The sequence below is a fragment of the Physeter macrocephalus genome, chromosome 1 (genome assembly GCF_002837175.3).
Source record: "Physeter macrocephalus isolate SW-GA chromosome 1, ASM283717v5, whole genome shotgun sequence".
NCBI lineage: Eukaryota > Metazoa > Chordata > Mammalia > Artiodactyla > Physeteridae > Physeter > Physeter macrocephalus.
The window spans coordinates 44,322,025-44,336,347 of NC_041214.2; the positions used below are offsets into that span (position 1 = coordinate 44,322,025).

A 14,323-nucleotide genomic window follows, 5' to 3' on the forward strand; every position below is an offset into this window, starting at 1 on the left:
AAAGAAAAGAAAGAAAGAAAGAAAGAAAGAAAGAAAGAAAGAAAGAAAGAAAGAAAGAAAAGGAAGAAAGAAAGAAAGAAAGAAAGAAAGAAAGAAAGAAAGAGAGAGGAGAGAAAGAAAGAAAGAAAAGAAAGAAAGAAAGAAAGATGATAAAGTAAGATAAAATAAAATAGTTATTAAAATAAAAAATATTAAGAAAAAAAATTTTTTTAATTAAAAAAAAACATAGACGGACAGAACCCTAGGACAAATGGTGAAAGCAAAGCTTTACAGACAAAATCTCATGCAGAAGCATACACATACACACTCACAAAAAGAGGAAAAGGGGAAAAAATAATATATCTTGCTCTCAAAGTCCACCTCCTCAATTTGGGATGATTCGTTGTTTATTCAAGTATTCCACAGATGCGGGGTACATCAGGTTGATTGTGGAGATTTAATCCGTTGCTGCTGAGGCTGCTGGGAGAGATTTCCCTTTCTCTTTGTTCACACAGCTCCTGGGGTTCAGCTTTGGATTTGGACCCTCCTCTGCGTGTAGGTCGCCTGAGGGCATCTGTTCTTGGCTCACACAGGACGGGGTTAAAGGAGCAGCTGCTTCGGGGGCTCTGGCTCACTCAGGCCGGGGGGAGGGAGGGGTACGGATGCAGGGCAAGCCTGTGGTGGCAGAGGCCGGCGTGATGTTGCACCAGCCTGAGGCGCGCCATGCGTTCTCACAGGGAAGTTGTCCCTGGATCATGGGACCCTGGCAGTGGTGGGCTGCACAGGCTCCCGGGAGGGGAGGTGTGGAGAGTGACCTGTGCTTGCACACAGGCTTCTTGATGGCTGCAGCAGCAGCCTTAGCGTCTCATGCCCGTCTCTGGGGTCCGTGCTGGAGCTCCTTTAAGCGGCGCGCTTAATCCCCTCTCCTTGTGCACCAGGAAACAAAGAGGGAAGAAAAAGTCTCTTGTCTCTTCGGCAGCTCCAGACTTCTTCCGGACTCCCTCCCAGCTAGCTGTGGCACACTAGCCCCCTTCAGGCTGTGTTCACGCTGTCAACCCCAGTCCTTCCCCTGGGATCTGACCTCCGAAGCCCGAGCCTCAGTTCCCAGCCCCCGCCCTTCCCAGCGGGTGAGCAGACAAGCCTCTTGAGCTGGTGAGTGCTGCTCGGCACCAATCCTCTGTGCAGGAATCTCTCCGCTTTGCCCTCCGCACCCGGGGCTTCTAGTGTGTGGAAACCTTTCCTCCTTCACAGCTCCCTCCCACTGGTGCAGGTCCCGTCCCTATTCTTTTGTCTCTGTTTATTCTTTTTTCTTTTGCCCTACCCAGGTACGTGGGGAGTTTCTTGCCTTTTCGGAGGTCTGAGGTCTTCTGCCAGAGTTCAGTGGGTGTTCTATAGGAGCAGTTCCACGTGTAGATGTATTTGTGATGTATCTGTGGGGAGGAAGGTGATCTCCGCATCTTTTCCGCCATCTTCCTCAACTTCTCCGTGTAAACTGAATTTAATTGACATCTCTCTGAACCAAACAAATGGAGATGTAATTAACACTGTTTCTGTTAACTCTAATCCTGGCTGAGGGAGGGGAGGCATCCCCATAGTGGAGCAGGTAACAAAGTACAGAGCCACAGGGGCGAGCAAAAGTCAAGAATAATTTTTGAAAAAACAGGAGACAAAATGTGCCAGTAAATATGGTAGTCTTTCCATTTTAAAGGTGAAGGAAATAAAGATCTTAAAGGCTATATATCTGAGGATAACAGAAAGTTGAATTTGAAATTTTCTATTTTGAGTTCTGTATTTTTGTCATTCACCTCTAATATTATAAATGCATATTTAACCTGTAGAGTAATCTCTGTATGTTAAGCATACTTAAATTTGTCCTTTTAGAGTCCTAAAGTGCCTCACCAACATTTTTATGGTGACAACCGTTCTGGACTCACATGAAATAGTTAATGAAAAATACAAAGGACTGATTTTAGAGCACATTCTATAGGCAATCACTGGGATTTTTACATCACTGTCCTTTTATATAATGGGAGTAAATAAATATATGAGCCAATATAAAATTATAAATGCATATTAAGGGGATGGCTTGATGGTATGCTCCCTTATATTTCCTAATAATTGCATAAATTAATAACTTCAGTTAAATAGAAATAATCTAATGTATGAAGCAGTGAGTACTTAGATTTTTAAAATTTTCATTGAGACATTTCCTCCAATTATGTTTCATATGATACAACTGTAATGACTATTTCTCCTCTATTAGTTATCTGTCATGCATTTTTCTATCTATCTATCATCTATCTTTCTATCATGCATCCATCTACCCTCCACTCATTCATTCAAGAAATGTGTGTTGGGCTTCCCTGGTGGCGCAGTGGTTGGGAGTCCGCCTGCCGATGCAGGGGATACGGGTTCATGCCCCGGTCTGGGAAGATCCCACATGCCACAGAGCAGCTGGGGCCATGAGCCATGGCTGCTGAGCCTGTGAGTCCGGAGCCTGTGCTCCGCAATGGGAGAGGCCACAACAGTGAGAGGCCCGCGTACCACAAAAAAAAAAAAAAAAAAAAAAAAAAAAAAAGAAATGTATATTGACAGACATTGAAAACAAACTTATGGTTACCAAGGGGGAAAGGGGGTGGAGGCGGGATAAATTAGGAGTTTGGGATTAGCAGATACACACTACTATATATAAAATAGATAAACAAGATTCTACTGTATAGCACAGGGAACTATATTCAATATCCTGTAATAAGCCATAATGGAAAAGAATATGAAAAAGAATATATATATCTGAGTTATTTTGCTGTACACCAGAAAATAACACAACATTGTAAACCAACTACAATTCAATTAAAAAAAAAAAAGACATGTGTATTGAGTCTTTGTGATATCCCAGGCTCTATAACTTAATGAAAGAGATAAATATGGAACCGATTACAGATCCCAAATTAAACCTTAACTTTTACCATATAGCTTTCCTTGGCCATCTCCAAGTCACCACTCCTTCCCTTGGCCTCAGGTAGCACTTATTTTCAAAGGACTTTATTTAAGGATTTAATTACTGAGTTCTTTATAGAACGTTTTAACTATTTCACCTCATGCTTGCATAGACCTTATTGTCTAATGTAGTGTTTTTATATCTAGATGCTTTACCACCTGCTGATAGAAAAGTATTTTAAAGAGTGATGAATCAACTGGGTTGATGCCATAGTTACAAAGACGATTCCTCCCACTCCTCCTGTTCTTCCTCTTCCTCCTTCCCTGCTCCTCTTCCTTCTTCTTCTTTTCAACCTTTTTCTTGTATTTCCAGGTCTGATTCCTCCCACTCCTCCTGTTCTTCCTCTTCCTCCTTCCCTGCTCCTCTTCCTTCTTCTTCTTTTCAACCTTTTTCTTGTATTTCCAGGTCTACTAGAGTATCAGACAGATAGCTGGTGCCTAACAAATGCCCAGAGAGTGAATCAGTGAGTAAAAGATGAATTACCTCTTCTTCCTCCTCATCCTCTCCGTTATACTTATTAGTACTCTCCTTACAACAGATACTTTTGATGGAGCTATTTTTAGGAGGCACAGTTTTCAATCTATAGAATTATTCCAGTGGTCTCAAAAGTTTGTCGAATGAAGAAAGCATTGAACGAATAAACGAATGAAAAACTCATTCCTGTATTTTTCTCGCCAACAATTTGGAGATTGTGACACACATAGAAGCTTAAAAATTTCACAGCAAAATTTTGCTTTTAACCAGTTGGGATGCAAGTGATGATTTCAGGTACACGGTCCATACTAAGCATTCAATAAATGGCACCTATGACCAAAGTCCTGAACAATGTCATCCTATAAGGAAGGCTCCTAGTATTTCCGGGAGCTAAAGCACACCGTAGAAGGATCATGCTTGGGGTAGAGCTGCAGCTACCAATAACTCCAAATGTTCCCAACGCCCCACCACACATACACCAAAAAGCAAGTTCCACAATGGCAGAGACTTGGCCTGTTAGTTTTGCTGTTGAATCCTAAGGGCCCAGCACATAGTAGGCCCTCAATAAATATTTGTTGAGTGAATGAAGAGATACTCTGCAGAAGTGTTTAAGAAGTGTCCAGTATATGTAGTCATTCTCCTGGCTTTCCCTCCCTCTACCCACATATGTTCAAAATCTCAGGCCCTATCCCTGAACTACTAAATCAGAATTTGCATTTTTAACACAATTCCCTTGATTCTTCACATGCATCCTAATTATGAGAAGCACTCCTGTAAGACACATCAAGTCCACTTTCTTGCCTCCCCACCAACTGATAAAACTTCTGAACCCAAACTAATGCCACATTCAAGTTTATATGGCTGGTTGCTTGTAGGGTCAGTGTTTTTGAAAAATAAGAACTGGAGTCAGATGCTAGGATTTGATCTCTCTCCCTCAGCCTCTTTCTTTTCCCCCTTTCTTCCTTCCCATTTGCTCCCTCTCTGGCAATGAAGTCATATTACACAGAGGAACAGCACAGAGTCAAAATTTCTAGGCTAATTTCCTTTTTTTTTTACTGTTAAAGAATATTAGCCAGGGCAAACTGAAAAGCAAAATAGTCATCTCCTGTATTTGCACACCTTTCTGCCTCTTTGCACTCTGCATGATCTCCTTACACTTCCTTGTGAATCTTCTGGAAGAGACAAGACTCAATATTTGCTGAGTATCTGGCTCATGCAGGTGCACTAGGTCGAGCTTACTCATTTAATCTTTATGCCAACAAGAAATATAGTCATAGGAGGGGAGCACGGAGTCAGGTTCACTGTCAGTTCCCATCAACATATCCTCCAAAACTTGTACTTTTCAATGACATTCTCAATGTTCATTATTGTCATGACTACTGAGCAGAATATGAAGAAAATATGTTAGAGACATGAAAAACAAAAAGGCAGTTCAGAGACCTTTGGAGAAAATTGTCAGGGAGTATAGCCATTTTTTACAGGTTAGCTCCAATCTAAACAATATCCCAAGGTTTTACCCAAGACCATTCTCTGCTTCCATTTCCAGCATTTTAAAACTCAGCTACCTCTCTGATAACAAACCTAAGAGATAGTTAGCCACTATCCTTTTATGGAACAGGACAGTGGGGCTCCAATGGACTTAGCTTCTTGCCCAAGATTGCAGAAACTTTTAGTTTTTCTGATTCTAAATAGTCTTTTCCATTCTGCCATCATGTCAAGTCTTCTGTTGGCAACTCAGCACTGCTTCCACTCTTGTGTGCTCCCCCTTACATCCTAAAGACAGGAAGCCTGAGGTGTACGTTCCCACAGATCTCGGCCAGCAATTTTCAGCATTAAGAGCCCACTAAATACTCGAGATACACATCTTTCAGATATCACATTAGTGAAGTTGTCTTATCGTGTCCTACTGGGTGGCACATGATCTTTATTTGCCATATTACAGATTATAACACTGATCATTTGAGTAAGATGGTGCCTGCTAGGTTTCTCCACTGTAACGTTCCTTTTTTTCTTTGTAATTAGTAAGTATTTGTGTGGAAATATCTGGACACTGTGTAAATATCCTGTTCCCTATATGTCCCTTGGCTGAATAACTTTAATGTTTGCCAAATGCCAATTTTTTATTTTCATTTTTCCTCCTACATTTATTCACAGGCATTCTACTGGAAGTAAAAGCTTTTCCTTCTCTCTGTTTAATTATATCTGTGTGGAATCATGGATTCATATTTTATTCAATGGATTGTAATCTATTGTTATCTTTTTTAAAAAAATCCAAAATCATGGGATTTGGATGAAAGTAACTGGGATTACTGGGCATCCTGTATTTCTGCAACTTCCCGACTCCATGAAAGCAAGTAGAAAAACCAAGAGCCAGCAACAGCCTTCCCTGACCTTTGTTTGCCCAACACCTCCAAATGTTTTTTAAGCATCTAAATCCTTGTATCAATTCCCTTCCTGTCAGCATGCCTAGAAGAGTTTCTATTTTTCTCATCAATCCCTCACTAAGACAAACATAAGGACAGCCTTTCACTCCTGTCCTTGAGCAGCCATTCTATCCTAGACATCATTCTCTATAAAAGCATCCATATATACAAATATTTATTTATTTGTCAGCTTCTCCTTTTTAAACTAAATTATTTCATGGCAGAGGTCATAACATAAATTTTGTTATCACTATTCCTAGCACATAGAAGATGCTTGATAACTAGCAGTTGACTTAATGGACCAAGCTCATACTACTTAGAAAAGAAATATTTCATTACTAAATACCATTTACCTATTTCCAGGATTGGTTCCTTTCAAGAAATGGACACGCAGAATGGGATCACTGAGATAAGAATGGTCCTAAGCACTGAAACTCCAGTGAAGAGACTGAAGGGTAGAGTAGGGGTATATGAGGAATTAAAGGAAAATTTCTCTTGTCTGAAAGCTACTGGAACAACCAGAGATACAACATCCCTAGTCAAGGGAATGGCTTCTGTTGCTATTCCTTAAAAGTTGGCTTTAAGTATATTAAGGGATCCTAATGATTTTATTGAATGTCCTTTTATATATCCATAGCCCAGGTCACATCCTACATCTGTTTTTCTTTCTCTCATAACTGTGTGTGTGTGTTTTTTAACAAATGTTTCATGATTCTTCCTGACTCACATCTGAACCCAATGGTTTATACTCTTATTTAAGGACAATAATCTCAGATATTCACATATGTATTTTGTTACAGGTGTATACTGAAATTTCTTTCCTTTGCCATTCTGCCACACTTTATCCCAAATAGACCATTCTATACTCATATCTTCAGAGAAGAAATATAACAGGAAAACAGTTTCTGATCACCATGGACTTTGTTTCAAAAGGTCAGATGAAAGAAGACTGTGGGGTGGGAAAGAGGTAATAGCAGTGTAGCACATCTAGGCAGGAGGCACCACTAAAGCCTCACCAGTTTGTGTGTTCAAAGTCAAGAGTTTGGGCCTAAAAGGCCATGTTCACTAGGGGCTCATCATACCATGATTGCCTATGTGGACACATAACTTGATGAACAGAGGAAGTCTCCCACCAAAAGCTGGGTGGATAATCTGTTAGATTCTAGAGCCTTAGCACATCCTGAAACAATTAAATGTCACTTCGCTACAGACTAATGGAATGGGCTTTTGAGCCAGAAATAAAATCAACTTACAGCAATAAAATGTTACATTTAATACACCCTGAATTTGTAGATTGAGAATCACACCTGCTACAAAATCAAGAACTCCGGCTGTTACTTAAAGAGATGCTCTATATCCTAATTCTCGGTCCAAAACTACCAGATTTGGGGTTTTGCAACCATTCCACTCAGTTGGAAACAAAGAATGGCTTAATTCATGACTGGCTGCAGCTTGACCAACACTAGAAGGAAATAACCAACAGGTGGAGCAACAGAGGGTCTCTTGGTTTAAATGGAACAATTAACAACACAAGTCCAAATTATCATAGAAGAAAAAGAATCAAGTAAAACTTTGGCAATCAGTTAGTCAATGAACTTCCACATTCAAAATAAGAAGGATTTACAGGTTATTTATGAATATAATACCTGTCATTAAAACAGTGATTGTTAATGCTGAGCCCTGTTCTAAATGATTTAACCCACATAATCATGACCAAAAGCCTACAAAGTAGGTTATTAGTCCCATTTTACAACCAAAGATATCGAGATACATAAGGACTATGTGACTCACCCAAGGTCATGATGATGGTGAGTAGCAGCTCTGACTTGAACCCAGTCATTCTAGCTCAGAGTCCAACTTGACCACCATGCAATGCTCTCTTTGCCCACAAAAGCTCAACTATTTTGAATGGGATAACCCCAAAGGAAGAGATTATCAGGTCCACTCCCTTTATTTTAAAGATGAAGAAACAGTACCAAAGAGGATTACAACATTTGCTCAGTGTCCTATGGCTCAATATATCACTCATCTTTGTTTTATGACAAATAGTACTCATTGTCAATCAACTTAATCATTTTGCTTTTAATGTTTCCCAAAGGGCAAATCAAAAGTTGAAAACCCAGCCTTTTACAACCTTCCAGGAATTGTACCTCAGGTTCTCTAAAGCTGATATGAGACGTGAGGGACAGGAGGCCAAGTAGTCTCAGAGGCCAGGTAAAGCACCCTGATGGATCATCTCCGGGTGGTGGGGAGCAAAATGGTGCCCAGAAGCCACTTAACAGTGAAGCAGGCAAAGAGCTCAAAGAGAGGAAACCCAGGGACTTTACTGTGGTCATTCAAGAATCAGGAAATTTGATTCTGAGCAATTTTTTCCTCTACTCTTATTGAAATACCTAGAATTAGAAACCTCTACTTTGGAAATATGATCTTTATGCTGCTCTATTTAGGTTCCATCAATTTCAAAATAATATTCTTATGGAAAATCCTTCATGCTCCCAAAAGCAAAGAAATCACTGTGATTTTCCCTTGTCCTTTAGTAAAGGCTAGCATGTAACTGTACCATCTCCTTGGCAGGTCCAAAGTCCCCATGACAAAGCATGATTAAAATAAATAAGACCCACTTCTGTCTCCTGAAGGAGAATGATCTAATTGTGGGCAGATTTTTTAAAATCCATCATGGGGGTAAGATGTTGCAGTAAGAAATCTGTTTTATTTAGCTCACTGGGCATTCAGAGACCTTGCGTCCTAATCCCCTTCACCTTGGTTGTGTTGACATGTCCTGTCATTGATAAACTCAGACCTGCATTATAACAACCGCTGAAAGCTGAATCAGATGATACTAGAAAAAAAAAAGTCACTTACTGGCTTCTAACTTTTTCAATCCTTATTTCTATTTCCATCCTAGGAATATTCTCACTGCTTGTACAAAAAAAGATGATGATAAATATGAGGAATCTGTCCACTTATAAAGACATGCTTAAGAGTGAAAACAGGGTTAAGTATTGAACTTTTGTTGAGAAGGCTGTTGACAAAGCCCCCAAAACAAGGTCATTTAAGAAAGACTTAAGTTGAGGAACTGTGCCTGAGCAGGAAGAAAAAAAAATGAAAATTCTTGGTACCAGAACCCTACATTGTTTTAAGTTAAGAGGAAAAATGTGCTGTATACATGGAATGTATCTCTAGTGTGATTATAAGGGTCCTCTTTTTTAAATCAGAAAAAAAAAAAAACAGATTTGAAAATTAAAGTAGAAGGCCCAGAGAGAAGAAACACATGTTTAAGTTTTTAGACATCTACTTGAATTTGAATGCTCTCTAACACATTCATTAAATTTCAATTAAATTGAACTTGGCATGGAAAAGAAACTAATAAAATGGTTAGTGTTGTCCAAAAAGACACTAAAAGGGAGACATGAATTCATGATCAACATAATCAGATTACATCTCTTTTCATTTTCTCTTTGAAGGAGCCTGGCTCTGGGGACCTTACACAACCAGGCAGACAACTAACCTTGTCGTGTTTTCAGACAAGCTATGGAACAAAGCATAGAGTAAATGAGAGGTAGTGAGCAGCTCACTCCTGGCCCTTAAGGTTTTCCAGTACCTACCACCCTGGCATATGCAGATGATGTGGGACTTACCGCATTAAAATTGGGGAAGAGGTTGACTGCGGCCGCAGTGTCAAGAGGAAAGGGAAGAAACGGTTTAATATCCAGCGATGGTTGCAAAGGAGGGGCTGGTGGACGGACCAGGGCTGGGAGAGCGGGGCTCTGGCATGTACCACCTGCACAGAGGAGAACAAAGGGAGCGATCAGGGACATGGAGCATATTAAACACACAACACACAAACACCAAGGTATCTTTTGAGACCAAAAGGTCAGCTTTATGGGTCACTGGAAAAAAACAAGGCATGGAGTGTATTGACCTCAACTGGAAACCGGCCAACAAGCAGATGTGCCATTAAGCAGAGAAAACCAGTTGAGCTGCTCCTTTTTCCCTCTTGGATTATAACTATCTGGTTACATAAGGAATTGTTAACATTTCAAACATTTCATACTCCCCAATCCATCCTTCTTTTCCTGCCTACAACCCTGGATTGAGTCAGCTACAAATCTATAAGCAACATCCCTTGATTCAAAGGGAAAAACCCTCCAATGATCCTCCATCCCTCTTTGAAAACTAACTCCTGCTCAAAATATGCATGCAGTCTGAGGGATTCTTTTACAGAACTGCTCTTTTCCACTGCATCCAAAACTCTGGCAGCAAGATGACATGAACCTGGCACAGAAAAGAAACTTAACGCAAATGCCGGCAGCTGTACCTTACTTCCCTGGCAACTGGAGGGTTAAAACCAGCAAATCCAGCTACATATCATGTGATCCCTGACCTATTTAGCACCGCTGTGGCTTTAAACATTCAAGACTAGCTGCCCCCTTCCTTCCCAGTCATGAGTAGGTGGAATTTAGAAGGTCACCAATGAGCAGGCAATGGAATATTATGGCAACACAGACAGCTCCTTTGCATACCAGTGGGCAAAGGCTGTTTGCAAGGGACTCCCACCTCTGCCCCCTGTTCTAGGATTCCACTGCATTCAGAAGCTGAAAGGAGCCCATCTCCCTGTTATGTCTCTCATACTTTGATAACATTCCAAAGCATCAATTGGCTGTTAATTAAAGGCTGTTTGAATCCTAGGAAACTGTTAAAATATGCCAGCATTCTTCTAATCTGAGAGGCAAGCAACGGACTGTAAAAACCTGCTGGTGAGAATCCAAGAAGCATGAGGAAAACAAAATGCACTAGAATTATTCCTTTCTCATGGAAAAGAATTCTAGGAGACAGAAAAGAGAAGATGGCAGAGTAGGAGGATGCGAAGTTTGCATCTCCTGACAACTAGGGAACCTACCAGGTGCTGGTGCAGGACCTCAGACACCTAAGGGGACAGGGGAAACCCCCGAGTGAGTGGGTAGGATGGTGGAGTGGAGTGAGAGGGGAGGAGAAGTAGAGGCAGGATGGGACCAGCACACCTGAGGGGCAGCTGGGGGACGGGAGGGGCCCACTCACTAAGAGGGGATCAGGGGGACATGGAGAGATGTTTGGGGGATCAGAGGATCAGAAGGGAACATGGCCAGCATTTCCTCTGCCCACTCAGGTACTGGACTAAACCTCCGCACACCAAGGCCCCCTCCAGCTGTACGGTGCTGAGCCTAAGCCCTGCCCCCCACACCCCCAGGGCCTTTTCTGGCTGCTTGGGTCGTGAGCCTAGGTCTGCCCCCTGCCTAAGCCCCGCTCCCACCTAAGCCCCGCCCTGTCTAGCCCCCGCCCCACCTAAGACCCGCCCTGCCTAGGCCCTGCCCCCGCCTGAACTCCACTTCCCACAGCCATGGCCTTTTCTGGCCTTTTTTTTTTTTTTTTGCTATTGTGGTTCTCTTTTACCTTGTTGTTGTTTCATTTATATGTTTATTTTTTATAATATATTTTTTATTTTTCTAATTTTATTTTACTTTCATTCTTTGTTATTGTTCTATTCCTTTTTTTCTTTGGCTGTGCCGTCTGGCTTGCGCGATCTTGGTTCCCAGTCTGGGGGTTGGGCCCGAGCTCCTGTGGTGGGAGCTCTGAGTCCAAACCGCTGGACTAACAGAGAACCACAGACCCCAGGGAATATTAATCGGGGTGAGGCCTCCCAGAGGTCCTCATCTCAGCAACAAGACCCAGCTCTACCCAACGGCCTGCAAACTTCAAAGCTGGAAGCCTCAGGTCAAACAACCAGCAAGACAGGAACACAGCCCCACCCATCAAAAAAAAAAAAATGAGATGACAAAAAAATATATTACAGACGAAGGAACAAGGTAAAAACTTACAAGACCAAATAAATGAAGAGGAAATAGGCAACCTACCTGAAAAAGAATTCAGAGTAATGATAGTAAGGATGATACAAAATCTCAGAAACAGAATGGAGAAAATAAAAGAAATGTTTAACAAGGACGTAGAAGAATTTAAGAAGAAGCAAACAGTGATGAACAACACAATAACTGAAATTAAAAATACTCTAGAAGGAATCAATAGCAGAATAACTGAGGCAGAAGAACGGATAAGTGACCTGGAAGATAAAATAGTGGAAATAACTGCCATGGAGCAGAATAAAGAAAAAAGAATGAAAAGAATTGAGGACAGTCTCAGAGACTTCTGGGACTGCATTAAATGCACCAACATTCGAATTATAGGGGTGCCAGAAGAATAAGAGAAAGAGCAAGTGTCTGAGAAAATATTTGAAGAGACTATAGTCAAAAACTTCCCTAACATGGGAAAGGAAACAGCCACCCAAGTCCAGGAAGCGCAGAGAGTCCCATACAGGATAAACCTTAGTAGAAACACACCAACACACATATTACTCAAACTAACAAAAATTAAATTCAAAGAAAAAGTACTAAAAGCAGAAAGAGAAAAGCAACAAATAATATACAAGGGAATTCCCATAAGGTTTTCAGATGATTTTTCAGCAGAAACTCTGCAGGCCAGAAGGCAGTGGCAGGATATATTTAAAGTGATGAAAGGGGAAAACCTACAACCAAGAGTACTCTACCCAGCAGGATCTAATTAAGATTCAATGGAGAAATCAAAAGCTTCACAGACAAGCAAAAGCTAAGAAAATTCAGCACCACCAAGCCAGCTTTACAACAAATGCTAAAGGAACTTCTCTAGGTGGGAAGTACAACAGATGAAAAAGACCCACAGAAACAAACCCAAAACAATTAAGAAAATGGTAATAGGAACACACACATTGATAATTGCCTTGAATGTAAATGGATTAAATGCTCCAACCAAAACACACAAACTGGCTGAATGCATATAAAAACAAGACCTGTATATATGCTGTCCACAAAAGGCCCACTTCAGACCTAGGGACACATGCAGACTGAAGGTGAGGGGATGGAAAAAGATATTCCATGAAAATGGAAATCAAAAGAAAGCTGGAGTAGCAATTCTCATATCAGACAAAATAGACTTTAAAATAAAGACTATTACAAGAGACAAGGAACAACATTACATAATGGTCAAGGGATCAATCCAAGAAGAAGATATAACAATTGTAAATATTTATGCACCCAACATAGGAGCACCTCAATACATAAGGCAAATGCTAAAAGTCATAAAAGGGGAAATTGACAGTAACACAATAATAGTGTGGGACTTTAACACTCCACTTACACCAATGGACAGACCATCCTGACAGAAAATAAATACGGAAACACAAGCTTTAAATGACACAATAGACCAGACACACTTAACTGATATTTATAAGACATTCCACCAGAAAATGGCAGAAAACACTTTCTTCTCAATTGCACATGGAACATTCTCCAGGATAGATCACATCTTGGGTCACAACTCAAGCCTTGGAAAATTTAAGAAAATTGAAATCATATTGAGCATCATTTCCGACCACAATGCTATGAGATTAGAAATCAATTATAGGAAAACTGTAAAAAGCACAAAACCATGAAGGCTAAACAGTGCACTGCTAAATAACCAAGAGATCACTGAAGAAATCAAAGAAGAAATAAAAAAACACCTAGAAACAAATGACAATGAAAACACAATAACCCAAAACCTATGGGATGCAGCAAAAGCAGTTCTAAGAGGGAAGTTTATAGCAATTAAATCTCACATCAAGAACAAGAAAAATCTCAAATAAACAAACTAACCTTACACTTAAGGGAACTAGAGAAAGAAGAACAACAACAACAACAAAAAGCCCCAAAGTTAGTATTAGGAAAGAAATCATAAAGATCAGAGCAGAAATAACTGACATAGAAATGAAGACAACAAAAGCAAAGATCAATAAAACTAAAAGTTGGTTCTTTGAAAAGATAAACAAAATTGATAAACATTTAGCCAGACTCATCAATGAAAAAAGGGAGAGGACTGAAATCAATAAAATTAGAAATGAAAAAGGAGAAAAGGAGAAATTACAACTGACACTGCAAAAATACAAAGGATCATAAGAGACTACTACAAGCAACTATATACCAATAAAATGGACAACCTGGAAGAAATGGACAAATTCTTGGAAAGGTACAACTTTCCAAGACTGAACCAGGAAGAATTATAAAATATAAACAGAACAATCACAAGTAATGAAATTGAAACTGTAATTTAAAATTTTCCAACAAACTAAAGTACAAGACCAGATGGTTTCACAGGCGAATTCTATCAAACATTTAGAGAAGAGCTAACACCTATCCTTCTCAAACTCTTCCAAAAAATTGCAGAGGAAGGAACACTCCCAACCTCATTCTATGAGGCCACCATCACCCTGATACCAAAACCAGACAAAGATATCACAAAAAAGAGAAAATTATAGACCAATATAACTGATGAACATAAACGCAAAAATTCTCAACAAAATACTAGCAAACAGAATCCAACAGCACATTAAAAGGAGCATGTACCA

The 14,323-nt window shown here is 40.2% G+C and overlaps 1 protein-coding gene across 1 annotated transcript in view; it reads right to left on the bottom strand.

Annotated features, from left to right (window-relative positions):
- Positions 1-14,323, bottom strand: part of ZNF385D (zinc finger protein 385D) — a 768,390-nt gene that overhangs the window by 245,840 nt on the left and 508,227 nt on the right. Inside the window, exon 3 of the mRNA XM_055085280.1 lies at positions 9,513-9,655. Coding sequence (XP_054941255.1) covers positions 9,513-9,655 — 143 coding nt within the window. The remainder of the gene's footprint in view (positions 1-9,512; positions 9,656-14,323) is intronic.